Genomic DNA, 27,502 nt, shown 5'->3' on the forward strand with positions numbered 1-27,502 from the left:
AGAGTGGCTGATGAAAACAGGGGACTTCATTTAAAAATTATTAAGGGGCCGGGCGCGGTGGCTCACGCCTGTAGTCCCCGCACTCTGGGAGGCCGAGGCGGGCAGATCACAAGGTCAGGAGATCAAGACCATCCTGGCTAACATGGTGAAACCCCATCTCTACTAAAAATACAAAAAAATTAGCCAGGCGTGGTGGTGGGCGCCCCGGGAGCCTCAGGCAGGAGAATGGCGTGAATACGGGAAGCAGAGCTTGCAGTGAGCCAAGATGGCGCCACTGCACTCCAGCCTGGGTGACAGAGTAAGAGTCAATCTCAAAAAAAAAAAAAAAATTAAGGGCTGGGCACAGTGGTTCACACCTGTAATCCCAGCACTTTGGGAGGCCGAGGCAGGAGGGTAGCTTGAGCCCAGGAGTTTGAGACCAGCCTGACACTGCGAGACCCCTTCTATACAAAACATTTAAAAGTTAGCTGGGGCCGGGCGCGGTGGCTCAAGCCTGTAATCCCAGCACTTTGGGAGGCCGAGGCGGGCGGATCACAAGGTCAGGAGATCGAGACCACAGTGAAACCCCATCTCTACTAAAAATACAAAAAATTAGCCGGGCGCGGTGGCGGGCGCCTGTAGTCCCAGCTACTCAGGAGGCTGAGGCAGGAGAATGGCGGGAACCCGGGAGGCGGAGCTTGCAGTGAGCCGAGATCGCGCCACTGCACTCCAGCCTGGGCAACAGCGTGAGACTCCGTCTCAAAAAAAAAAAAAAAAAAAAAGTTAGCTGGGACTGGGCGTGGTGGCTCGCGCTTGTAATCCTAGCACTTTGGGAGGCTGCAGCGGGTGGATCACCTGAAGTCAGGAGTTCAACCCTGTCTCTACTAAAATACAAAAATTAGCCGGGTGTGATGGCGTGCAACTGTAGTTCCAGCTACTCTGGATGCTGAGACAGCAGAATTGCTTGAACCTGGGAGGTGGAGGCTGCAGTGAGCCGAGATCGCACCACTGCACTCCAGCCTGGGTGACAGAGTAAGACTCCGTCTCAAAAATAAGTAAATAAATAAAAATAATAAATAAAAATTAGCTAGGTATGGTGTCATGTGCCTGTAGTCCCAGCTACTCAGGAGGCTGAGGTGGGAGGATCGCTTGAGCCCAGGAGTTCAAGGCTTCGGTAAAATATGATCATGATCCTGCACTCCAGCCTGGGTAACAGAGGGAGGCCCTGTCTCAAAAAAAAAAAAAAAAAAGAAAAAGAAAAAGAAAGAACTTTAAGACATATTTTTAAAATTCATTAACTATGCACAGCCCTTAAGGGGAGGAGGACGAATTGCTTCCACATTCCACTTCCTAGATCTGGTTGAGAAAACAGGTTCCCCATCTGGGGCACTTAGGAAGGAATATAGTAAATGCCTCAGTTAATAACATCCTCATTTTTGAAAGTTGCCTTTTCTCTCCACCCTTGAGTAGATCCGGTATTTGATGAAACTTGTGAAAGTGGGTGGAACCTGTCTTGCCCCCTCTTTTCTAGAATGCACGGTATATATATGCAACTGTGACTTTCAAGGAAATGTGTTTGCCATTTGCTGATTCTGGGGGAAGTTAATTTCTAACTTCTTTCACTGGTTAATGAAGGAAAGCATTGCACCTTGCAAATGCACCAAATGAATTGAGTTCATCATTTTAAAAACTGTCTTTTGACCAGGCAGACTTATTGAAAAATTATTAAGGGGCCAGGCATGATGGTTCATGCCTGTAATTCCAGCACTTTGGAAGGCTGAGGTAGGTGGATCATGAGGTCAGGAGTTCAAGACCAGCCTGGCCAACAAGGTGAAACCCTTATCTCTACTAAAAATAAAAAAACTTAGCTGAGTGTGATGGCGGGCGCCTGTAATCCCAGCTACTCGGGAGGCTGAGGCAGGAGAATCTCTTAAACCTGGGAGGTGGAGGTTGCAGTGAGCTGAGATTGAGCCACTGCACTCCAGCCTCAGCAACAAGAGAAAAACTCCATCTCAAAAAAAAAAAAAAAAAAAAAAAAAAAAAAAATGTTAAGGGCTGGGCACGGTGGCTCATGCCTGTAATCCCAGCCCTTTGGGAGGCTGAGGCTCGAGACTTGCTTGAGCCCAGGGCAGCATAGTGAGACTCCCTCTCTGTAATTTTTTTTTTAAATTAGCTGGGCATGGTGGCCCACACTGTGGTCCTAGCTGCTTAGGAGACTGATGTGAGAGGATCGCGTAAGCCCAGGAGGTTGAGGCTGCAGTGAGCTATGATCATGCAATTGCACTCCAGCCTGGGCGACAGAACAAGATTCTATCTCTAAAAACAAAAACAAAAACAAAACTCTTTTTCCCCGTCCAAAACAAAAAATAATAATAACTTTAAGACAGTGACGGAGAGCATTAAACCAAGCTTGGGCCTTTTGAAGTGTGTGTTTTGGGGGTGAGGGGAGCTGTGCGACCCTTAAGCCGGTTTTGAGGCTTATTCCAGGTATAAGACAGGGAGGGTAGAGGTGAGGCTGGGGCAGGCCTGGGGTGCACAGGGCCTCCTGGGCTGGGGGAGAAGCCCCAGCTTTCTCCTGAGGGCAGTAGGGAGTCATGGCCAGTTTTGTGCTGGGGAGGGAGAGGGTCAGATTTGTGCTTTACCAAAATGGGAGGAGGCTGGAACAAAGGGGAAAGCGGAGATAGGGAGGGAATGAAAGAGTGAGGAGGGGGAAGAGGAGAATCCAAGTGGTAGAATTCATAGGATGAAGTGAGTGACCACCGCCCATGGGGAGGGAAAGGAGGTATCTGGAGGAGACCAGAGACCCTGGAGATGGGCAGGCTGTGGGTCTCTCCCTGATACAGGGGCAAGGGGAGGGTTGGGGGAGAGGCTGCAGTCTGGGTGGACACAGGGCATGTGAGGTTCGGAGACATCCCCAGGATGGTATCCACGGGGGGGGGGGTCTAATTCCCTCTTCAGCTCAGCCTCAGCACCCCCTCCTGTTCTCTCACCCTGACAGCAGCCCAGTTTTCTTTTATTGTTTGTTTTTGTTTTTGTTTTTAAGGTAGGGTCTCACTATATTGCCCAGGCTAGTCTCGAACTGCTGAGCTCAAGCGATCCTCCCACCTCAGCCTCCCAAAGTGATGGGATTACAACAGGTGTGACCCACCATGTCTAGCGTGTTGCTGGGGGTTGTTTGTTTGTTTCTTTTGAGATAGAGTCTCACTCTGTCACCAGGCTGGGATGCAGTGGCGCCATCTCGGCCCACGGCAAGCTCCGCCTCTCAGTTCAAGCAATTCTCCTGCCTCAGCCTCCTGAGTAGCTGGGATTACAGGCACCTGCCACCATGCCCAGCTAGTTTTTGTATTTTTAGTAGAGAAGGGGTTTCACCGTGTTGGCCAGGATGGTCTTGATCTCTTGACTTTGTGATCGGCCCGCCTTGGCCTCCCAAAGTGCTGGGATTACACGTGTGAGCCACTGCGCCCGGCAGGGTGTTTGTTTTTTTCTTTTTTGAGACAGAGTCTTGCACTGTCTCCCAGGCTGGAGTGCAATGGTGCGAACACGGCTCACTGCATCCTTGACTTCCTGGGCTCAAGCAATCTTCCCACTTCAGCCTCCCAAGTACCAGGAACCACAGGCATGCACCACTACACCCAGCTTATTGTTTTTTATATTTTGTAGAGATAACGTCTTACTATGTTGCCCAGGTTGGTCTCCAACTCCTGGGCTTAAGCGATCCTCCCGCCTCAGCTCCCAAAGTGCGGGATTACAGGTGTGAGCCACCGTGCCTGGCCAGCTCTGTTTACTGAACCTCCAAAAATGGAGCAAGGCATGAGGGAACCCACATAATGTTTTTTATTTTTTTTTTTTTTTTATTTTTTTTTTTTTTTTTTTTTTTTTTTTTTTTTATTTTTTTTTTATTTTTTTTTTTTTTTTATTTTTTTTTTTTTTTTTTTTTTTTTTATTTTTTTTTTTTTTTCCTGGGCCCTGGTGATTCTCCCAGGGTCCACACCCTGGCTGATGCTTACACACACATGCATACTCATGCACACGGCACACACACACACACACACACTCCCTCAAAAGCCTACAGCCATTCATACACTCACACAGGCATGCAAGCACAGCACTGTGTCCTATCTCTTCATGTCTCTAGCTGGTTCTTTTTTTTTTTTTTTTTTTTTTTTTTTGAAACAGAGTCTCCCTCTGTTGCCCAGGCTGAAGTACAGTGGCATGATCTCATCTCACCGCAACCTCTGCCTCCCAGGTTCAAGCGATTATCCTGCCTCAGCTTCCCGAGTAGCTGGGATTACAGGCACCTGCCACCATGCCCGGTTAATTTTTTGTATTTTTAGTAGAGATGGGGTTTCACCATGTTGGCCAGGCTGGTCTCAAACTCCTGACCTCAAGTGATCTGCCCGCCTTGGCTTCCCAAAGTGCTAAGATTACAGGCGTGAGCCACCATGAGCGGTCTATCTCTAGCTGGTTCTGATGTCTCTCTCCTTTCCTTCCTCCCTCACCGATCTTGTTTTCTCAGTCTTTCCCTGTTTCTTTTGCTTCCGCTCTCTCTGTCTCTGTCTCTCTCTCTGTCTCTCAAAACATACATAGTGGTTTATAAAGCCAGAGACAGTGGCTCATACCTGTAATCCCAGCTTGGGTGACAGAGCGAGACTCTGTCTCAAAAACAAAAACAAAAAAGCAAACATATGTAGTGTTTTTTGTTTGTTTTTTGTTTTTTTTTGAGACGGAGTCTCGCTCTGTCGCCCAGGCTGGAGTGCAGTGGCACAATCTTGGCTCACTGCAACGTCCACCTCCCGGGTTCACGCCATTCTCCTGCCTCAGCCTCCCTAGTAGCTGGGACTATAGGCGCCCGCCACCACGCCCAGCTAATTTTTTGTATTTTTTAGTAGAGACGGGGTTTCACCGTGTTAGCCAGGATGGTCTCCATCTCCTGACCTCGTGATCCGCCAGTCTCGGCCTCCCAAAGTGCTGGGATTACAGGCGTGAGTCACCATACCCAGCCACACAGTGGTTTATAGATTAAGACTGTAGATTCGCAATGGGCTCTGCCACTTGCTGGTCTCCTCTTCCTCACCTGTAAAATGAACCTACAGTCCATCTCGTAGGATTGCGGTGAGAATTAAACGAGCCGATACTCTCAAGCACCTGGCACAGTGAGTCCTGAGAATGTGTTTGCTGTTGCTACGAAGTCTGTACATTTAAGATAGCAAGCTGGGTGTGGTGCCTTACATCTGTAATCCCAACACTTTGGGAGGCCAAGTCAGGAGGATTGCTTGAGCCCAGGAGTTCAAGACCAGCCTGGGCAACATAGTGAGACCCTGTCTCTACCAGAAATACAAATAAATAGGGAGGGCACGGTGGTTCATGCCTATAATCCCAGCACTTTGGGAGGCCAAGGTGGGCAGATCACGAGGCCATCCTGGCTGACATGGTAAAACCCCGTCTCTACTAAAAATACAAAAATTAGCTGGGCGTGGCGGCAAACACTATAGCATGGCAGGTGGCAGTAAGTGCTTTGGAGAAAAACAACAGGAAGTTGGGAGGAGGGTTTCGTCTAGGGGCTTCTGTTTTTTTGTTTTTTGAGAGGGAGTCTCGCTCTGTCACCCAGGTTGGAGTGCAATGGCATGATCTCGGCTCACTGCAACCTCCGCCCCCTGGGTTCAGGCAATTCTCTTGCCTCAACCTCCAGAGTAGCTGGGATTACAGGCGTGTGCTGCCACGCCTGGCTAATTTGTGTAATTTTAGTAGAGACGGGGTTTAGCCATGTTGGCCAGGCTGGTCTCAAATTCCTGACCTCAAGTGATCCGTCCACCTTTGCCTCCCAAAGTGCTGGGATTACAGGCATGAGCCACCGCACCTGGCCCGGGCTTCTGTTTTAAATGGGGCAATCAGAGAAGGTCACACTGAGGTGACATTTGAGTCAAGACTTGAGGCAGGGCGTGGTGGCTCATACCTGTAATCCCAGCACTTTGGGAGGCCGAGCTGGGCAGATCACATGAGGCCAGGAGTTCGAGACCAGCCTGGCCAACATGGTAAAACCCCGTCTCTACTAAAACTACACAAAAATTAGCTTGGCGTGGTGGTGCATGCCTGTAGTTCCAGCTACTAGGGAGGCTGAGGCAGGAAAATTGCTTGAACCTGGGAGGCAGAGGTTGCAGTGAGCTGAGATTGTGCCACTCCACTCCAGCCTGGGCGACACAGGGAGACTCTGTCTCAAAACAAAACAAAACAAAACAAAACAAAACAAAACAAGACTTGAAAGAGGCATGAGAAGGAGCTATGTGGCTGTGAGAGGGAGAGCGTTCCAGGCAGAGGGAAGGACAAGTGCAAAGGCCCTGAGGCAGGAATGTGCCTACTGGGTTAAGAGACAGCAAGGGGGCTAGTGTGGCTGGCGTGGGGGTTAGCGGGAGAGTCAGGGAGCGGGCAGATGGAGGAGATGAGGTCTGAGAGAGAGAGAGGGGAGAGGGAAGGGGCTGATTGTGCAGGGCTGTGGGGGCCACGGCGGGATTTTGGCATTTGCTCTGCATGAGCTGGGAGTTGTGGGAGGATTCTGAGCAAAGGGGAGTGGTTCACTGTTTAACATGGGTTGAGCTTGTGTTATGGCCAGGAACACGCTCCGCCTGCAGTCTCTCTCCTCAGTGCTCCCACCGACCCCCCACCACATTCACTAACCCACCTTTGCACCAAACCCTTATAGGGCGGGCATGAGGGCCTAGAGATGGGCGTAGGGGGCTCTGGGGTCTAGCAGAGCCTAAGCAGGGATTTGGGGGACCTCAGTGGAGAGGGGCTCCACCCAAACCTCAAGCCGACTCCTGCTGATGGCCCTCTGTTCTCCCCCTGGTCACATCCTCACCTCTTCCTTCCTGCACCCTCTCCACCCCACCAACAGGCCAGGCATGGCCCTAACCGCCCCCGCCACCCACCCCCGTGTGCTTCCCAAACACTGAGCTATGGGCTGAAGGGAACTGGAGGATGGTGGTTGGAGGTGGGGAGCACTTCCCTGTCCTGGCAAGGGCCCCAACCCTGGCCTCCCATCTCACTCACCTGCAGCTCCTGGAACAGCAGGTCGGCCACCACACGGTGGCAGAGCCGGGTCACATGGTCCAGAGCACTAGCAGATGCTTCCCGGGCCGGCTCGCTTTCTGGGGGCCCCACCCGGGCCAGGCGCTCGGCCAGAGCTCTGTAGGGATCAACAGAGCCAAAAGTGAGGGACCCCAACATCTCAGCCCAACTGCCTAGACCAGTCTCCCCTTAGGTAGAGCAGAGGGCCACAGGGGTGACAGGTCAGATGGGAGGCTGGGGAAGGTCAGGGACTCTGGAGAGGGGACAGGGGATACTTGACAGGTTGGGGGTGTCTGGGGATTGGGGATGTCTGGGGATGTCAGGGGACTCATGGATATTGGGAGGCTGAGGGATGGATGGCTAGGAGGTCTAGGGTATACTGGGGGAGGTCTTGCTGGGTCTTCGGGTCTCAGTTTCTCTTGGTGCTTTCTGGGTGAGAGTGGGGAGGCCTCCATTCTAAAAGTCTGTGGTTCTGATAGTCTACAACTCTGAAACTCTACCCTTACTCTTTTTTTTTTTTTTTTTTTTTTTTTTTTTGAGACAGACTTTTGCTCTTGTTGTCCAGGCTGGAGTGCAGTGGCACGATCTCGGCTCACTGCAGCCTCCACCTCCCAGGTTCAAGTGATTCTCCTGCCTCAGCTTTCCAAGTAGCTGGGAATACAGGTGCCCACCACCACACCCGGCTAATTTTTGTTATTTTTAGTAAAGACGGGCTTTCACCACGTTGGTCAGGCTGGTCTTGAAACCCTGGCCTCAAGAGATCTGCCCACCTTGGCCTCCCAAAGTGTGGAATTATAGGTGTGAGCCACTGCATCCTGCCCCAGCCATTTATTATTTATTTATTTATTTATTTATTTATTTATTTATTCTGAGACAAAGTGTCGCTTTGTTGCCTAGTTGGAGTGCAGTGGTGCAATCTCGGCTCACTGCAAACTCCGCCTCCCGGGTTCACGCCATTCTCCTGCCTCAGCCTCCCAAGTAGCTGGGACCACAGGCACCCGCCACCACGCCCAGCTAATTTTTTGTATTTTTAGTGGAGACGGGGTTTCACCATGTTAGCCAGGATGGTCTCGATCTCCTGACCTCGTGATCTGCCCGCCTTGGCCTCCCAAAGTGCTGGGATTACAGGTGTGAGCCACTGCACCGGCCATTGTTATTATTTTTTGTAATACAAATGGTAGAATGGTATACCCACTTCTGCTCTTTCCTTCAACAGCTTGGAGACTTTTCCGTTAGGGCATGAAGAGTTCTCATGCTCCTTTTTAATATCTGAACTGGATTCCACTGCTTAGCTGTCCCATCATTTATTTAATTGGCCCCCGATAGATGGACAGTTGGTTCCATTTTTTCCAGGGAGGAACCCCGCACACATGTCATCTCCCATGAGCTTTTGGCCTCTAAAGGGTGGATTCCTAGAGGATCTGCTGGGTCAAGGTCCCAGTGTTTGTGATTTGGGCAGAAAGTGCTCAGTCTGGACTATTCTCCATTCAGCAATGGAAGAACACAGACTGCCACAATGATAGGAAATGGGAATGGCCAGGTGCGGTGGCTGACACTTGTAATGCCAGCATTTTGGGAGGCTGAGGCAGGAGCATCACTTGAGCCTGGGAGTTCGAGCCCAGCCTGGGTAACAAAGAGAGACCCTCATCTCTTTTCTTTTTTTTTTTTTTTTGAGACAGAGTCTTGCTCTGTTGCCCAGGTTGCAGTGCAGTGACGGGATCTTAGCTCACTGCAACCTCCGCCTCCCGGATTCAAGCAATTCTCCCACCTCAGCCTCCTGAGTAGCTGGGATTACAAGCACCTGTCATCATGCCTGGCTAATTTTTCTATTTTTTTTAGAGATAGGGTTTCACCGTGTTGATCAGGCTGGTCTTGAACTCCTGACCTCAGATGAACTGCCCACCTCGGCCTCCCAAAGTGCTGGGATTAGAGGTGTGAGCCACCATACCCAGCTGACCCTCATCTCTCTCTCTCTCTCTTTTTTGAGACGGAGTCTCACTCTGTTGCCCAAGCTGGAGTGCAGTGGTGCGATCTCGGCTCACTGCAAGCTCTGCCTCCCAGGTTCATGCCATTCTCCTGCCTCAGCCTCCTGAGTAGCTGGGACTACAGGCACCCGCCACCACGGCCAGCTAATTTTTTCGTATTTTTTGTTTGTTTGTTTGTTTTTTGAGACGGAGTCTTGCTCTGTGCCCCAGGCTGGAGTGCAGTGGCGCGATCTCGGCTCACTGCAAGCTCCACCCCCTGGGTTCATGCCATTCTCCTGCCTCAGCCTCCTGAGTAGCTGGGACTACAGGCGCCCGCCACCACGCCCGGCTAGTTTTTTGTATTTTTTTAGTAGAGACGGGGTTTCACGGTGTTAGCCAGGATGGTCTCGATCTCCTGACCTTGTGATCCGCCCGCCTCGGCCTCCCAAAGTGCTGGGGTTACAGGCTTGAGCCACCGCGCCCAGCCATTTTTTCGTATTTTTAGTAGAGATGGGGTTTCACCGTGTTAGCCAGGATGGTCTTGCTCTCCTTACCTCATGATCCACCTGCCTCGGCCTCCCAAAGTGCTGGGATTACAGGCGTGAGCCCCCACACCCAGCCCCCATCTTTTTTTTTTTAATTAAACTAATCAAAAAGGATAAAAAGGCAAACAAACAAACAAACAAAAAAATTGTCATTCTTAAGAGTCTTGAGTCTGGGGTCTAGGTTTCTATAATTCGAACATTCCAATATTCAGATGCTCTGTGGTACTATGGCTGTTTCAAGGACTCGCAGATTTTATGCTTCTAAGGTGCCATGCTCAGGCTCCCCTGAATCAGTTCTTCAATCCCCACCCAGGATCCGGGCATCCCAGGTCAGCTTCCACCTTGGATTGGTCCTCCCTCCATCATACCGGGGATGCCCTCACCTCAGCGGGGGGCCGCAGTTGACCAGGGCGATGGTCTTGCTGATATAGGTGTCAGGTAGCATCTCCCGGACTCCTGGGTTCTCATGGAATCGCTCCACGCGCTGCTGGAAGCTGGTGGGAGGAAAGGGGACAGATGGGGCGCTGCTGGGTCAGGGTTCCTGGCTGGGCACCCAGGCTGCCAAAGCCACCACCCCTGCGTTGGCACTCTACCTGTCCTCAGGTGACTCCCTCTCATCTCTCCTCTCTCTGTAGGATCCCAGGCCCCGATGCCCAACCCCAGCAGAGCTAACCCGTGCTCCCAGGTCCCCCTACCTCTGCAGGAACTCTGCCAGCCCCCCCAAGCAGCAGTGGGCCATCCGCTCCCCAAACTCCTGGCTGATGCGGGGCGCTCGCTCTGTGTGCTCTTCCAGCAGCTGCAAGGTCCAGGGCGACGAGAAGAGGTGAGGAGGGGGCAAGGTCTCACTTTCCCATGCCTGCGCCGTCCAGTCCATCCCCAAGCCTCCCTCCACTTCCTACCTCACACACATCCTGGGCCAGGCTGCTGTGCTGGTCCTCCAGGCTCCCCCAGTGCTCCTCGTCCTCCTGCAGCACGCGGAGAAGGGCGGCCCTGGTCTGAGCCTACAGTGGGGAGATGGGAGACAGGTAGGACTTGGGGGCTGCCTGGGGGTCTTTTTCTATCTCTTTTTCCCACCACAATCCCCTAGCCCTTAGCCCCAAGCAGTTCCGGTTTCTACCTGTGAGCTTGTCAAGGTGATGCTGGGGAGGGAGGCTGAGCCAGAAAACTTCCACAGCCCTTCCCACTCCTAACTCTGTGGTTTGGAACTTTATATCAAAAGTCTGTGGTTTGGCTGAGCGCAGTGGCTCATGCGCGTAATCCCAGTACTTTGGGAGGCCTAGGTGGGCAGATTGCCTAAGGTCAACAGTTCGAGACCAGACTGGCCAACATGCAGAAGCCCCGTCTCTACTAAAAATACAAAATTAGCCGGGCATGGTGGTGCATGCCTATAATCCCAGCTACTTGGGAGACTGATGCAAGAGAATCACTTGAACCCAGGAGAAGGAGGTTGCAGTGAGCCGAGTTCGTGCCACTGCACTCCAGCCTAGGCAACAAGAGCAAAACTCCATCTCAAAAAAAAAAAAAGACACATGTACATTAATATACATATACGTACATTAATGTACACGTGTATATTATTTACAATGTGTATACATATTTATGTTAATACGTATACATAAATGATGTATATTTAATATTTATATTTAATATACATTAAATTAAATATATTTAATATAAATCCTACTATTACATAATATGTATTAAGTATTATTTATATTAAATATTGTTTTTCTTTAGAGGCCGCGTCTTGCTCTGTCCCCCAGGCTGGCGTGCAGTGGCACCATCATGGCTCACTGCAGCCTCACACTCCTGGACTCAATCCTCCTGCCACAGATTCCTGAGTAGCTGAGGCTACAGGCACATGCCACCACACCCAGCTAACTTTTTAAATGTTTCACAAAACAATTTTTGTTGTTGTTGTTGTTGAGACGGTGTCTCGCATTGTCACCCAGGCTGGAGTGCAGTGGCGCCATCTTGGCTCCCTGCAACCTCCACCTCCCGGGTTCACGCCACTCTCCTGCCTCAGCCTCCCGAGTAGCTGGGACTACAGGCGCCCGCCACCACGCCTGGCTAATTTTTTGTATTTTTTGGGTAGAGACGGGGTTTCACCATGTTAGCCATGATGGTCTTGATCTCCTGACCTCGTCATCCACCCACCTCGGCCTCCCAAAGTGCTGGGATTATAGGCGTGAGCCACCGCGCCCGGCCCAGTTCTGTGATTTTCTTGTACTCTAAGGTTTGAAGTGTCCAGATATACTGAACCTTTACTAAGTGTCTGTACAGGCGGCCTTTGTGTCTATGGCGTATGGACAGAACTCAGAAATTCATAAAGGGGAAAGGGAGCTGGAAAGAGTGAAAGGGTGAGGGGACAGGCCTCCGAAGCCCACTGTGACCCCCTCCCTCCCTCCACAGCACTTCCCACTTCCAAAATGCAAAATCCCAGGTACCTTAACATCTGTGACGCATTCATCCTCCAAACCCCGCAGGGTGCCAGGGGACAAAAGGGGCCCCAGCTCCCCATTCTCCAGGGCAGCCATGTCCACCAACCCTAAGACCTCTCTGGGGGTGGGGGTGAGAGAAAAGGAGGTCTGTGAAAAGTGGGGCTGGGCAGTTGGACCCTTCCCTACACCCTCCTACCCACTGTTTCTGTGACCCTAGGCCACTCCCTTCCTCTCTCTTAAGTCAGCTCTGCTCATCCCTCAGAGGAAGTCTTTGGAATTGTTGCTTCCCCGGCTCCAGCTCTCTGAGTCAGCTCCCTGATGGATGGTGTCCGGGCATGATATTTAAGGGTCAAGTCCAGGCTTGAAGATCTGACACGCAAGGCTTCACCCATGATCCATTTCACCAGACAGAAGTTCCCTTTGCGCCTATGCTCTGAAGCCCTGCTCCCTTACCTGGCCTTGCAGGCTTCCCCAGTCCAGCCCTTGCTCCCCACCTTCTACTTGATTACATGCCTGGAGCTATGTGACATCATCAATATCCACCCCCATATACCCCAGACTTGGGCTCACGGCATCCTCTCAATTATAAACACCATCTCCCTACAAATTGGACCAAACCCAGTTCCCAGCACTTTAGGAAGCTTTCTGGACTCCCTATCCTGCCTCCATCCCTTATAGATAACATGAGAGCATTATCAACATACATTCCCAAATGAGATCTTCCCAGTCTTCTGGTGACAGCACCCTGATTTTGTTGGAAGAACCACCCACCCCCTTCACTGCCCAAGGTGTGGCTTGGATGTGGCTAACTCCCTTTTCTCTGGGGTAGACAGGTGACCTGGAGGTAGCTAATCACCATATTCCATCCCCCGGCCACAAGAATGGGTATGTTTTAGGACACAAAGGCTCAAGAGTAATAAGATTCTAGGACTGGGAGGGACCATGGTACTGAGGTTCTGGGGGCTACCCGTATAGAATTCAAGAGGTGGCCGGGCGCGGTGGCTCAAGCCTGTAATCCCAGTACTTTGGGAGGCCGAGGCAGGTGGATCACGAAGTCAGGAGATCGAGACCATCCTGGCTAACATGGTGAAACCCCGTCTCTACTAAAAATACAAAAAACTAGCCGGGCATGGTGGCGGGCGCCTGTAGTCCCAGCTACTCGGGAGGCTGAGGCAGGAGAATGGCGTAAACCCGGGAGGCGGAGCTTGCAGTGAGCCGAGATCGCGCCACTGCACTCCAGCCTGGGCGACACAGCGAGACTCCGTCTCAAAAAAAAAAAAAAAAAAAAAAAGAATTCAAGGGGTGAACAGCACTCAAGTCCTAAAACTGGGCCAGGTGTGGTGGCTCACACCTGTAATCGAAGCACTTTGGGAGGCCAAGGTGGATGGATCACTTGAGGTCAGGAGTTCAGGACCAGCCTGGCCAACATGGTAAAAGCCCGCCTCTACTAAAAATACAAAAAAATTAGGCTGGGCATGGTGGCTCGTAATCCCATGGTTGGCATGTAATCCCAACACTTTGGGAGTTCGAGTCAAGTGGATCACCTGAGGTTAGGAGTTCAAGACCAGCCTGGCCAACATGGTGAAACCCCATCTCTACTAAAAATACAGAAATTAGCTGTGCATGGTGGTGGGTGCCTATATAAATCCCAGCTACTTGGGAGGCTGAGGCAGGAGAATTGCTTGAACCCGGAAGGCGGAGGTTGCGGTGGGCGGAGATGATAGCACTGCACTCCAGCTTGGGCAACAGAGCAAGACTCCGTCTCAAAAATAAATAAATAAATAAATAAATAAAGTCCTAAAACTAGAAGGATCAACAGTGTTGAGGTTCTAAGACCGAAAGAGGGAATGAGGCTAAGGTTTATGATTCAAAGTTTCATTGGTACTAAGTTTCTATGGTTGAGTCATCAATTCTAAGTTCTAAGATTGGAAACGTCAACACTACTACTGACCTAGGCTCTAAAGAGAGAGCAGTGCAGGATTCTAGAATTCTAAGTGTCATTGTATTAAGGTTAATGGTCAGTGGGGCTATGGTTCTAGGAAGGAATGGTCAACAAGGCTAAAACTCTAGGACTCAAAGTGTGAACAGCTAAGATTCCAGTAGCGTAAGTGTCATGAAGCCCAGGTTCTTGGACTGGTGAGCCCACGGTGCTGAGCTACTAGGATTGAAACTGTTGATAGTGCTACAATTGTAGAACTTGAAGACTCAATGGTGCCAATAGGTTCTAGGTCTGAAAGGGTGGGAATGCTAGGATTCTAAGACTGGAAGCATCGGTGTTACTTAGGTGCTAGGAGTGTAACTGTCCGATGATGCTAAGGTTGTATGTAGGTCTAGAAGAATGAATGGTGTTGAGATTTTAGGAACGGAAACGTAGACACGCGAAGGTTCTAGGTCTGGAGGAATCAACGGTGTTAAGATTCGGGGACTGGAAGGGTGGACAGTGAGGCGATCTAGAGTGTAAGTGTTGACAGAGCGCTGAGGTTCTTGGACAACAGTGGTGCCAGAGCTCTTCTAGGACTGCAAGGGTTCGTGGCAGTAAGGTGCTGGAACCGGAAGCCTGGGTAGCAATTCGATTCTAGGATTATAACTGTCAGCGGTGCTGACGACTGGATGGGTCAATGGTGTTAAGTGCTAGGACTGTAAGGTCAGCTGTCCCAAGGTCCTTAATGTCTGAAGAGGCCAGTGCTGGGGGTTGGGGCTGGGGGTTTCACGCGACCTTGGGCAACCGAGCCCAGCTCACCTGGGGTAGACCTGATTGTGCCAATGCAGCAGCGCGTAGCGGTCGGCCAGCGGCAGCCTGCGACGGGCAGAGGCCCCCAGCCACTCGGCCAGGGCCCCGTGGTAGCCGCGCAGGTAGACGCCGAAGGCGCCCAGGCCGGCGGGGTAGGCGGGGGCCAGGCGGCCCCGCACAACGGCCATATCCTCCAGCAACCGCGCCCGCAGCGCCTCCAGCTGCCCGGCCAGACCTCCGGGCGCCCCAGGAGCCGCCGCCTCTAGGCGCTCCCGGGCCGCGCGCGCCACAGCTTCGGCCCAGCGGGCGCGCAGCTTGCGGGCCGCCCCGGGTCCCCGACGCCCATCCGCCGCCTCCTCCTGCACCAGCACCTGGCCCAGCTGCGCCACAGCGCCTGCCCCGGCGCACGCGCCCGGCCCGGGGCCCGCCAGCGTCTCGCGCACCAGCGCCCACAGCTCACGCTGCAGGGCCTCGTACAGCAGCGCCACGTCCCGCGCCCGGCGGCCCCCGCCAGCGCCCTCGGCCTTGGGAGGCCCAGGTGCGCCGCCCGCCGACGGCGCCAGCTCCTCGGCCTCCAGCTCCAGGATGTGCTCGTCCGCGCGCGCTAGTTCGCGCTGCTGGATCAGGCTCAGGATCTCCAGCACTGCAGGGGGGAAGGCGGGAGGTCAGCAGTGCCGGGGGGGGGGGGGGGGGGGGGGGGGGGGGGGGGGGGGGGGGGGGGGGGGGGGGGGGGGGGGGGGGGGGGGGAGGAGGCGGGGGGGGGGGGGGAGGGGGGGGGCAAAAAAGGGTGGGGGGGGGGCGAGGGGGGGGGGGAGGGGGGGGGGGGGGGGGGGGGGGGGGGGGGGGGGGGGGGGGGGAGGGGAGGATCGGTTGAAAACCCGGGGGGGGGCAATGCCGGACGCAGGGGTAGGGTGGGTGCTTAGGAAGGGAAGGGAGATGACGGGAAGAGGGTTACAGGAGGCGGGAAGGTGTTGGGGGCAGAGAAGAGCCCGGAGAAGAGCAAGAAAGAAGGGTGTTGGGTAAAGGATGTAGGGGAGGGGACAGGGTGAGGGGCTCATGCTTGTAATCCCAGCACTTTGGGAGGCCGAGGCTGGCGGATCACTTGAGGTCAGGAGTTCAAGACCAGACTGGCCAACACGGCGAAACCTCGTCTCTACTAAAAATACAAAAATTAGTAGGGCGTAGTGGCATACCCCTATAATATCAGCTACTCGGGAGGGCGAGGCAGGAGAATCGCTTGAACCCGGAAGGCGGATGTTGCAGGGCGCCGAGATTGCGCCACTGCACTCCAGCCTGGGCAACATGTTGAGTGAGACTCTATCTCAAAAATAAATAAATAAAAACTTAAAAAAGAGAGAGAGAGAAAAGAAAAATGCCTGTGACTGAGGAAGGGATCTCGGGAGGTTGCGGGATGGAGAAATGGAGGAGGGGTCGGAGGAGGCGAGAGGGTTGAGAGAGGAGCCAGGTAAGGGGGAGTGGGATGGAGGCAGCGGTGGGAGCAGGAGGGGCAGGGTGGGGGCTTGGAGATGAGGAGAGGATATGGGACCACTGATGGGGTCTTTTTGGGGTGGGGATGGCTGTGGGGTGATCTGGCCCTCTGATGAGTTCAGACTGCCTCAAGAAAGGGGAGTCGTGGGGCTGGAAGGCCTCTGAGGCTGAAGGAGGGTCCTGGCAGCCCAGGGTTACCCTCGACACCTCCACCCCCCTCCACTTCCTCCCTGGCAGAGAAACTATTTCCTGGCCAGCGCTATTTCTGCCCATCCGTTTCCAGAAGGCGGGGCTCTAGTCACCCCCTCCTCACCTCCCTCCAGTGCCCTCCCAGTCCCCAGGGAGCTGGGGCTGAAATAGCCTCTGGCCAGAACGCGGAGGGCATCAGAGGACAGAAAAGGCTCTCCTGAGTCCCCAGCCCTGGAGCAGCTCAGGCCTCAGGGCTAAAAGCAGAGCTCAGGCCCAGGAGCAGAGATAGAGGCAGGGTTGGGGATGGCAGTGAATTAAGATGGGGATTGGGACAAGGATGGGGATGGGGCTGGAGGTGAGGATGGGGGGAAGGTGGGGGTGGGGATGAGGGAGTTTAGGGTTAGGATTAAGTCGGGTGGGAGTCTGGACAGAAATGGGAAAGGAGGGAAGAATGACATTGGGATCTGGGTAGGGATGAGGTTGGAAAGGTGGGGGAGGGGAGTGTAAGTGAAAGCTGAGGATAGAAAGGACGTAAAGATTGATGTGAAGGCCGGGCACGGTGGCTCACGCCTGTAATCCTAGCACTTTGGGAGTTGGGCAGATCACCTGAGGTCAGGAGTTCGAGACCAGCCTGAGCAATATGGTGAAACGTCATCTCTACTAAAAATACAAAAATTAGCCGGGCATGGTGGTGTGTGCCTGTAGTCCCAGCTACTCAGGAGACTGAGACAGGAGAATTGCTTGAACCGGGGCGGCGAAGGTTGCAGTGAGCTGAGATCTCGCCATTGCACTCCAGCCTGGATGACAGAGCTAGACTCTGTCGCGCAAAAAAAAAAAAAAATTGATGTGAGTTTGAAGATGAATTCTGGAAGTGAGTTGGGCTTGGGAATAGGAACGTGGATGGAATTGAAGATGGAGGGGTTGGGGATGAGGGTTTAGGATTGGGACTCAGGATAGGGGTGAAGATAGATTAGGGATGAAGAGGAGGTTGAGTTTGGAGTTGGAGTTGAAACTGGGGGCTGAGGAAGGACTAGGATATCAAGTAGGACTGAATAAGGAGGTTGCTGGTCAGGGGTGGTGGCTCATGCCTGTAATCCCAGCACTTTGGGAGGCTGAGGCAGGTGGATCACCTGCGATGAGGAGTTCGAGACCAGTCTGGCTAACATGGCAAAACCCCATCTCTACTAAAAATACAGAAAAAAATTTTAGCCAGGCATGGATGGTGATGCATGCCTGTAATCCCAGCTACTCGGGAGGTTGAGACAGAATTGCTTGAACCGGGGAAGTGGAGGTTGCAGTGAGCCGAGATTATACCATTGCACTCCAGCTGGGCAACAGAGTGAGACCCCATCTCAAAGAAAAAAAAAAAAAAAAGGAGGTTGCCGGAGGGAAATGGGTGGAAGGTGGGTGCTGAGAGGGGCCTAGGGCTGGGGGTTAAGAGTGAGACCAAAAGAGTGTAAAAGGGTTGAAGGTGAACATGGGGAAGAATGGGATATGAAACGGGACTGGACCAGCTGGGGGTTGCCATGGTGTTGGACATAGACATTGATATTAAAGATGGTGTTTGGGGCCAGGCGTGGTGGCTCATGCCTGTAATTCCAGCACTTTGGGAGGCCGAGGCAGGTGGATCACGAGGTCAGGAGATCCAGACCATCCTGGCTAACCTGGTGAAACCCCATTTTTACTAAAAATATAAAAAATTAGCCAGGCATGGTGGCAGGCGCGTGTAGTCCCAGCTACTTGGGAGGCTGAGGCAGGAGAATGGTGTGAATCCGGGAGGCGGAGCTTGCAGTGATCCGAGATCATGCCACTGCACTCCAGCCTGGGCGACATAGAGAGACTCTGTCTTAAAAAAAAAAAAAAAAAGATGGTGTTTGGGCTAGGCGTGGTGGCTCACACCTGTCATTCCAGCACTTTGGGAAGCTGAGGTAGGAGGATCACTTGAGGCCAGGAATTCAAGACCAACTTGACCAACATAGTGAGACCCCCATCTCTACAAAAAATGTAAAAATTAGCCAGGTGTGATCGCATGTGCCTGTAGTCCTAGCTACTCAGGCTGCTAAGGTGGGAGGATTGCTTGAGCCCAGGAGGTCAGGGCTGCAGAGAGCCATGATTGCACCACTGCACTCTAGCCTCCAGTCTGGGTGTTAGAGTGAGACCCTGTCTCCAAAAGGAGATGGCATTTGGAGGAAAGGATGAGCTGTACGAGAAGCATATGGATGTGTCTCAGATAGAGACTGATGGTGGGCTTGGAATAAGTGTGGGGTGAGAACAGAAAAGGCATTGAGGAAGACACTGGGGCTTGGAGTAGGAATGGGGACTGAGGATGAAGACGGGGTGGTGTTAGGGATTGAATTATGTCCCCCCAGAAAAAAAAGGATATGTGAAGTCTTCACCCCAGTACATCAGAATGTCACCTGATTTGGAAATAGGGTCTTTACAGAGGCAATCAAATTAAAGTGAGATCATAGCGCAGACCCAAATCCCATATGAGTGGTATCCTCATAAAAAGGAGAAATTGGCCAGGTGCCGTGGCTCACACCTGTAATCCCAACATTTTGGGAGAATGAGGCAGGCAGATCACTTGAGGTCAGGAGTTTGAGACCAGCCTGGCCAACATGGTGAAACCTCATCTCTAGTAAAATACAAAAATTAGCTGGTCGTGGTGGCACATGCCTGTAATATCAGCTACTTGGGAGGCTGAGGCAGGAGAATCGTTTGAACCCAGGAGGCAGAGATTGCCGTGAGCCGAGGTTGCACCACTGCACTCCAGCCTGGGCGGCACAGTGAGACTCCATCTCAAAAAATAATAATAATAAATAAAATAAAATAAATTGAAGAAATTGGGGATAGAAAGGGAAGGGGGAGAGATGGGACCAAAATCAGGTATTCACGTGGCTTTAGACGTGGGAGTAGGGCTGAAGACGGCAGGTGGAGGAGGCAAAGATTGAGGGTGGGCGTATATTAACAGGTGGCTCTGAAGAAGGTTGATGACAGGAGTTAGGACGGCAGTAGTAATGGGCTGGAGCTGGCATGGAGGCAGGAGATGTGAGTCAGACATGTGAATTGCAGGTCGGGGTCACAGGTGGCAGCTGGGATGGGCTTAAGTATGAAGCCTGGGACCACCAGGGCTGGGGATGGACATGGGCACTGGAATTCTCCCAGGACTGGGTCAGGGCTCTGGACTCACCTGACAATGGCTCCTTCATCTTTGGGGGCTCTGGGACCTTGGGTGGGGGCTCTGGAGCTGCCTCGCCTGCAGGCACCACTCTCTCAGCCAGGGACGCACGCTGGGGCTTGGATCCACGCCCGAGTCTCAGGAAGGCCAGTCTCCGGGCAGCCTCCCCTGCTGCCTCCTCGTCGCCGTGGGCTCGGGTCCCATGCAGCCGGGCCAGGAGGCCAAAATCTGCTGAGCTCCTGCGTATCCCTGGTACCAGCACACGGCCCAGGAAAGAGCGGGACTGCCCATCCCCGGGGCTGCCTGCCCGCCGGCCCGGGGCCCAGCCCAGACGGAAGGGAGCCAGGCCTGCAAGCTTCTCCAGGGTGGCGCGGCGGCGACAAGATGTTCCATTGGGGAGGGACCCCAGCTCCCCGGCCTCTTCTTCCTCCAGCCCTGAAACTTCTTCAAAGGGGTTCCGAGAGGACCTCAGGGGCAGGGTCCCCGCCCGGGGCACCTTAGGGTCTGACACTCCCAGGTTCTTCAGGATAGGCATTTTGACAGGTGAGGACCTGGGGAAAAAAATAATGACCATGGACGATGCTGATGACAACGGTGGTGTGGATGACAGTACCTCTGTGTACCGAGCACTTTGGGGTGAGTGTACCAGACACTTGCCTGAGCACTTAATAACCCCTGGATCTGCACGAGCCTATAAGGTGGGGACTTTTTTTTTTTTTTTTTTTTTTTTTTTTTTTGAGACGGAGTCTCACTCTATCACCCAGGCTGGAGTGCAGTGGCGCAATCTCGGCTCACTGAAAGCTCCGCCTCCCAGGTTCACGCCATTCTCCTGCCTCAGCCTCCCAAGTAGCTGGGATTACAGGAGCCCAAGGTGAGGACTTTTTTTGTTGTTTTTATTTCTTGAGACAGAGTCTTACTCTGTCGCCCAGGCTGGAGTGCAGCTCACTGCAGCCTCCACTTCCTGGGCTTAAGTAATCCTCCCACCTCAGCCTCCTGAGGAGCTGGGATTACAGGCGCATGACAGTACGTCTGGCTAATTTTTCATATTTTTAGTAGAGATGGAGATCTTGCCATGTTGCCTAGGCTGGACTCAAACTCCTGGACTCAGGTGATCCGCCTGCCTCAGCCTCCCGAAGTCCTGGGATTACAGACATGAGCCACCATGCCCGGCCATGGTGGGGATTTTCATTATCTTCATTTTGATGAGGAAATGGAGGCTCAGAAGGGCAAAGGCACCTGCCTAAGGTCCCACGATGATTCAAGAACAAAGTCAGGATTTGCCCTCAGACCGTCTGATTCCAGTGCCTGGGTGCTCTCCCTGCATATCCACATTAGAACCTTTCCTTACCCTACTCCTGCCCTGTCACTAAGGAGCAATGTTTATGTCTGGAATATTCTCCCTTTTTTTTGAGATGGAGTCTCACTCACTCACTTTGTCACCCAGGCTGGAGTACAGTGGCACAATCTCGGCTCACTGCAACCTCTGCCTCCCAGGTTCAAACAATTCTCCTGCCTTAGCCTGAGTAGCTGGGACTATAGGCACGTGCCACCACACTAGGCTAAGTTTTTTTTTTTTTTTTTGAGACGGAGTCTCGCTCTGTCGCCCAGGCTGGAGTGCAGTGGCCGGATCTCAGCTCACTGCAAGCTCCGCCTCCCGGGTTTACGCCATTCTCCTGGCTCAGCCTCCCGAGTAGCTGGGACTACAGGCGCCCGCCACCTCGCCCGGCTAGTTTTTTGTATTTTTTAGTAGAGACGGGGTTTCACCGTGCTAGCCAGGATGGTCTCGATCTCCTGACCTCGTGATCCGCCCGTCTCGGCCTCCCAAAGTGCTGGGATTACAGGCTTGAGCCACCGCACCCGGCCTAGGCTAAGTTTTATATTTTTAGTAGATATGTGGTTTCACCATGTTGACCAGACTGGTCTTGAACTCCTGACATCAGGTGATCCACCTACTTCAGCCTCCCAAAGTGCAGGGATTACAAGCGTGAGCCACCGCTCCTGGCCTGGAATATTCTCTATCTTAAGTTGATCCTCTTGATCCTCCTACTCCGTGGAGAAACAGGCTCAGAGAGGGGAAGACTCCCTCCCAAGATGACACAGTCAGCCAAGGACAGAGATGGTATGGGGACCCAGGCCCCACCATCCATCCAGACATCCAGGACAGACTCCTGAGCACCTGCCTACACCCCCTCATCCCCTTCATCTCTCCCATTTGATTAGTACCCTTGTCATCTCTCCCTCATTCATGTCTTCGGCAAAAACTTATTGGGAAATGTCTAGAATAGGCAAAGCCTAAATTTTTTTTTTTTTTTTTTGAGACTGGGTCTCACCCTGTCACCCAGGGCTGGAGTGCAATGGCCCCATCATAGCTCACTGCAGTCTGAAACTCCTGGGCTCAAACGATCCTCATGCCTCAGCCTCCTCAGCAGCTGGGACTACAGGTGTGCACCACCATGCCCAACTTTATTTATTTATTTATTTATTTATTTATTTATTTATTGAGACAGGGTCTTGCTATGTTGCCCAGGCTGGTCTCAAACTCCTGGCCTCAAGGGATCTGCCCGCCTCTGCCTCCCAAAGTGCTGGGATTATAGGTGTGAGTCACCTCGCAGGTCTCTAGGCAAATCCTTGGAGACAGAAAGGAGACTGACAATTACCTATAGGACTGGAGAGAATCAGGGAATGGGAAGTGACTGCTAATGGATGCAGGGTTTCCTTTTGGGGAAAGGAAGACACTCTGGAACTAGATAAAGGGGATGGTTGGACAACATTGTGAATGCATTAAATGCCACTTAATTGTGTGCTTTTAAATGGCTTGAGGGCAGGTGTGGTGGCTCCCGTGCCTGTAATCCCAGCTCTTTGGGAGGCGGAGGTGGGCGGATCACCTGAGGTCAGGAGTTCGAGACCAGCTTGGCCAGCATGGCGAAACCCTGTCTCTATTAAAAATACAAAAAAAAGGCCGGGCGTGGTGGCTCAAGCCTGTAATCCCAGCACTTTGGGAGGCCAAGGCGGGCGGATCATGAGGCCAGGAGATCGAGACCATCCTATCCTGGCTAACACGGTGAAACCCCGTCTCTACTAAAAATACAAGAAAATTAGCCAGGCGAGGTGGCGGGCACCTGTAGTCCCAGCTACTCGGGAGGCTGAGGCAGGAGAATGGCGTGAACCCGGGGGGACGGAGCTTGCAGTGAGCCGAGATTGCGCCACTGCACTCCAGCCTGGGGCACAGAGCAAGACTCCGTCTCAAAAAAAAAAAAAAAAAGGCCAGGCATGGTGGCAGGCGCCTGTAATCCCAGCTACTCAGGAGGCTGAGGCAGGAGAATTGCTTGAACCCAGGAGGTGGAGGTTGCGGTGAGCTGAGATCGTGCCACCGCATTCCAGCCTGGGAGATAGAGCAAAACTCAGTCTCAAAAAACAAAACAACAAAACAAAAAAATTTACTAGGTATTTGCCATGGGCCCAGCCCTGTGCAGGTGTTAGGGACACAGCGGTGGCCAGGGCAGCCCCAGTCCCTGCCTTCACAGCTTCCTGAGTCCTGCCCATTCCATCTCCTAAGCCTCTCTTCAGTCTGCGCTCCCTCCTTTCACTCCCTTCCCATAGCCCCTACCCCAAGCGGAACCCTTACCCACTTCCCTGCCCTGGCCTCCTCCCTGGTCCCCAGCCTCTAGTCTTAGCACCTCCAGTGCACCTTTCAGGACCTTGAAAAAGCACAGACCTGCTCTTCTCCATCTCTTAAGCCTTCCATGGCTCCCTAGTGACTTCGGGACAAAGCTGAGGCCTATCACCAGTCTTCATGCTCTGGCAGCTGCATACCTCACTAGCGCTGTCCCGTAGCCTCCTCCTTACCCCAGGACCCTCCAGGTTTCAGCATCTGCTGGTGCTTCTACATAGACACCTCTTCTCCATGCTCCAGTCAGGACTTCAGGACTCACACTTCAGGACTCAGCCCCATGCCCCCTCCTCCAGGAAGCCCTCCCTGACCCTCAGGCTCCCACAGCCCCTGGGTTCCCACACCTCACCCCTGCCTGCTCTGGGTCGTCCCTGTCTGGGGACAGATCTGTGTCCCTCACTGGACTGCAAACCCCAGGAGGACAGGGCTGGGGCTGTCTCAGTCACCACTGTGTCCCCAGCTCCCAGCACAGGGCAGACACTCAGGGAATGGGTGCTAAACAGGAAATGAAGGAAGGAAAGAGGCAAGACAGTTCATTCCTTGGGTGGAGAGGAGGAGGGTGAGTCAAGCTGGAAGAGGTCACTAGGGAGCAGGCCATACAAGGCTTTAAATTCCTCGATAAGGGACAGACTTTCTTCCAAGAGCCCTGCAGAGCCACAGATGGGTGCTTTTTTTTTTTTTTTTTTTTTTTTTTTTTGAGACGGAGTCTCGCTCTGTCGCCCAGGCTGGAGTGCAGTGGCCGGATCTCAGCTCACTGCAAGCTCCGCCTCCCGGGTTCACGCCATTCTCCTGCCTCAGCCTCCCGAGTAGCTGGGACTACAGGCGCCTGCCACCTCGCTCAGCTAGTTTTTTGTATTTTTTTAGTAGAGACGGGGTTTCACCATGTTAGCCAGGATGGTCTCGATCTCCTGACCTCGTGATCCGCCCATCTCGGCCTCCCAAAGTGCTGGGATTACAGGCTTGAGCCACCGCGCCTGGCCAGATGGGTGCTTTTTAAAACGATGAAATAGTTCAAACATTCAGAAGAGTACAGAAGACAAGCTTAATAAACACCTCTGGGCCTACCATCCTAGCCACAGCTCACACGATCATTTGTTCTCTTGGTTCAGGTTTTTGTTGTTGCTTTTGTCTTTAGAGACAGGGTCTCACTCTGTTGCCCAGGCTGGAGTGCCATGGCGTGATCATGGCTCACTGCAGCCTCGAACTCCTGGGCTCAAGCGATCCTCCCACCTCAGCCTCCCAAGCAACGGGGACACCCTGCTAATTTTATTTTTTAATTTTTTGTTATAGATGAGGTCTTGCTATATTGTGCATGCTGGTCTGGAACTCCTGCTCCTGGTCTCAAACAATCCTCCCTCCTTCGCCTCCCAAAGTGCTGGAATTATAGGTGTGAGCCACTGCAAACTGGCCTGATTTTTGTTTTAAAGAATAAGCCAGGTGCGGTGGCTCACGCCTGTAATCCCAGTACTTTGGGAGGCCGAAGCGGGTGGATCACCTGAGGTCAGGAGTTCAAGGCAAGTCTGGTCAACATGGTGAATCCCTGTCTCTACTAAAAACATAAAAATTAGCTGGATGTGGTGGCAGGTGCCTGTAGTCCCAGTTACTTGGGAGGCTGAGGCAGGAGAATTGCTTGAACCTGGGAGGCAGAGGCTGCAATGAGCCCAGACTGTGCCACTGCACTCCAGCCTGGGCAACAGAGCAAAACTCCATCTCAAGAAAAAAAAAAAAAAAAGAATGAATTACAAATGCGTGCAGCCTCCTCCCGCCACCTCTCCTGGTCCCACTCGCTCTAGTCTTTTCTTAAGGAACCCAGCATCCAGAATGAACGTACTGTCTATTCATCCAAGTAGATTTTTATCCCATGCTCCATAGACTTGTATCCAGAAATAATATACTGTTTTACACGGTTTCAGACTCTCTATAAATGGTATCATACTATTTGTATCTTGCAACTTGCTTTAAAATTTATTTTTTTGCCCACATTATGAACTTGTGAGATTTATCCATGTCTAGCTATACAGCTCCAGTTCATTTAAGTGCTATGTAATATTCCACTGTATGAATTGCGTAAAGGGTCAGATGTTCACTCGTTCTCCTATTGCTGGACCTGTAGTTTGTTTGTCACCAGGACAGGGTTCTGAGCAGGTCGGGACACGGTCAGGATTATGCAGACGTGTGGGGGTGGACAGGAGGCCTGGAAAGAGGGTGGTGTGCAAAAGGCCTGGGTTGCCTAGGCTGTGGGTAAGAGCACCCCTTTCCATGATGGAGAGGCCCCTTCTTTCCTCCCCCATTTCAACCCCTGAGCTGCTGCTTCTCAACCCTCCGGTTCCTAGAAATGCTCTCGGACCTCCTTCCAGTCTCCATGGGCCCCCACCCTCCAGGAGGCAGTCACCATGACAACCCCTTGCCTGGAGCCCCCAGGGATGTGCAATAGATACCCCCCATGCACACACATTATTTGCACGCTCATTTCTCTTTTATTTTATTTTATTTTTTTGAGATGGAGTCTCACTCTGTCACCCAGGCTAGAGTGCAATGGCACGATTTCAGCTCGCTGCAACCTCCACCTCTTGGGTTCAAGCGATTTCTCCTGCCTCAGGCTCCCAAGTAGCTGGGATTACAGGTGCCCACCACCACTCCTGGCTAATTTTTGTATTTTTAGTAGAGACAAGGTTTCACCATATTGGCCAGGCTGGTCTCAAACTCCTGACCTTGTGATCCACCCACTTCAGCCTCCCGAAGTGCTGGGATTACAGGCATGAGCCACTGCACTCTGACCTTCTCTTTTATATTTTAGACAGTCTCACTCTGTCGCCCAGGTTGGAGTGCAGTGGCATGGTCTTGGCTCTCTGCAACCTCTGCTTCCCAGGCTCAAGCAATCCTCCCACCTCAACCTCCCGAGTAGCTGGGACTACAAGTGCGAGTCACCACACCTGGCTAATTTTTGTATTTTTAGTAGAGATGAGGTTTCGTCCTGTTGCCTAGGCCGGTCTCCAACTCCTGAGCTCAAGCGATCCACCTGCCTCAGCCTCCCAAAGTGCTGGGATTACAGTCATGAGCCACCACAGCCATCCTTGATTTCTCTTTCATCCTCTGAACTGGCATCCACATGCCTCATCCCAAAATGGCTCCATCATCCCCCCTCCACCCCATAGCTGTCTCCATCTTCCTCTCAAAATTTCAGGCTTGAATTTCCCTCCAATTGAAGTCAACCTTGCCCAGACGACGTCTGACTTTCCCCCACCTGGCTTCAATATCGCCCCCAATCTGGATCCAGCATCCCCAAACCTGGCTGCAACATTTTCCCAAAACTGGCTCCGACGTCTTTCCCCTTCCTGGCTCCAACACCCGCCTCTGCAAACGGGTGCTGACATCCTGCCCCCTCCAACCCTCTGTCTGCCTCCCAGTGCCCAGCCCCTGACTCACTTCCGAGGCATCCCTCAAGCCCCCAGCCTCTCAGGCCCGCAGGATGTCTTGGCCACCAGAGCTTCCCTCTTTGAGCCCCTCCTCCTCTTCCTCACTGCCAGCCTTTTCCCTGGAGTCCCTAACCTTCTGCAGCGGCCCTGACCTCGGTTTGCAGAATCCATCACCTCTGACGCCAGCGTCTACATTAGAGAACAGTCTTTCTGCACGGCGTGTCCCCAAGCCCAACCCCAACCAGTGCAACCCCAAACCAGTCCTTGACCCCAAACACAATCCTGTCATCAGCCCAGCCCACTGCAAGCTCATCCGCATCTCCAATCCCAACCTGATCTCGTCTCTCCTGCTTGATGTCAATCCCCACCTGGTCCCTGTCTCCCATCTCCGAGACCCCATCTCTTGGCCTTCCCACCCAGACTCGCAGGACGTTTGACCCAGTGTCGTCTCATCTCTCTTCTCCCTTGGTGGCCAAGGTTTCCAGTGCTCCCTTGCACCCTCTCTGGACCCTTCGAGTCCTCAAATTCTCCCCTGCACCCTCCTCTTGTTCTCATCTCCTTTCTGCCTTCTCGCCGGCACCCCGCTGGGGTCAGGCCCCAGATTCTCTCTTGCCCCCCGGCCCCTGCTGGGTTCAAGGCACAGGTTCTCATCAGCTCTGGTCCAGTGCAACTCAGGGCAACTCTCTTCTCAGAAGGGCTCCCAGTGGGAGGTGGGACCCCTTCCCCCTGTCCCCAGCACACTCACCTCTGTCCTCCTGCCCGTCCTTCTGTTCCCGCTGCTGTCCTGTCCCCAGGCTACTTCAGCCAGGACTGCTGAGAGCTTGGATCTGAGTTGGGGG

The 27,502-nt window shown here is 52.9% G+C and overlaps 2 protein-coding genes across 2 annotated transcripts in view; both read right to left on the bottom strand.

Annotated features, from left to right (window-relative positions):
* TRAPPC6A (trafficking protein particle complex subunit 6A) overlaps nucleotides 1-6,893 on the bottom strand; it is a 72,888-nt gene extending 65,995 nt beyond the window's left edge. The window contains exon 1 of the mRNA XM_050772339.1: nucleotides 6,890-6,893. The gene's annotated coding sequence lies outside the window, so the exon portion shown is untranslated. The remainder of the gene's footprint in view (nucleotides 1-6,889) is intronic.
* Nucleotides 1-27,502, bottom strand: part of EXOC3L2 (exocyst complex component 3 like 2) — a 37,005-nt gene extending 9,503 nt beyond the window's left edge. Inside the window, exons 1-8 of the mRNA XM_050772089.1 lie at nucleotides 27,409-27,502; nucleotides 19,590-20,128; nucleotides 14,732-15,365; nucleotides 11,998-12,109; nucleotides 10,450-10,551; nucleotides 10,246-10,346; nucleotides 9,934-10,044; nucleotides 7,024-7,159 (exon numbers count right to left, since the gene is read on the bottom strand). Of these exons, the coding sequence (XP_050628046.1) occupies nucleotides 7,024-7,159; nucleotides 9,934-10,044; nucleotides 10,246-10,346; nucleotides 10,450-10,551; nucleotides 11,998-12,109; nucleotides 14,732-15,365; nucleotides 19,590-20,112 (1,719 nt within the window). The 5' untranslated portion in view covers nucleotides 20,113-20,128; nucleotides 27,409-27,502. The remainder of the gene's footprint in view (nucleotides 1-7,023; nucleotides 7,160-9,933; nucleotides 10,045-10,245; nucleotides 10,347-10,449; nucleotides 10,552-11,997; nucleotides 12,110-14,731; nucleotides 15,366-19,589; nucleotides 20,129-27,408) is intronic.

The sequence above is a fragment of the Macaca thibetana genome, chromosome 19, assembly GCF_024542745.1.
Source record: "Macaca thibetana thibetana isolate TM-01 chromosome 19, ASM2454274v1, whole genome shotgun sequence".
Taxonomy (NCBI): Eukaryota; Metazoa; Chordata; class Mammalia; order Primates; family Cercopithecidae; genus Macaca; species Macaca thibetana.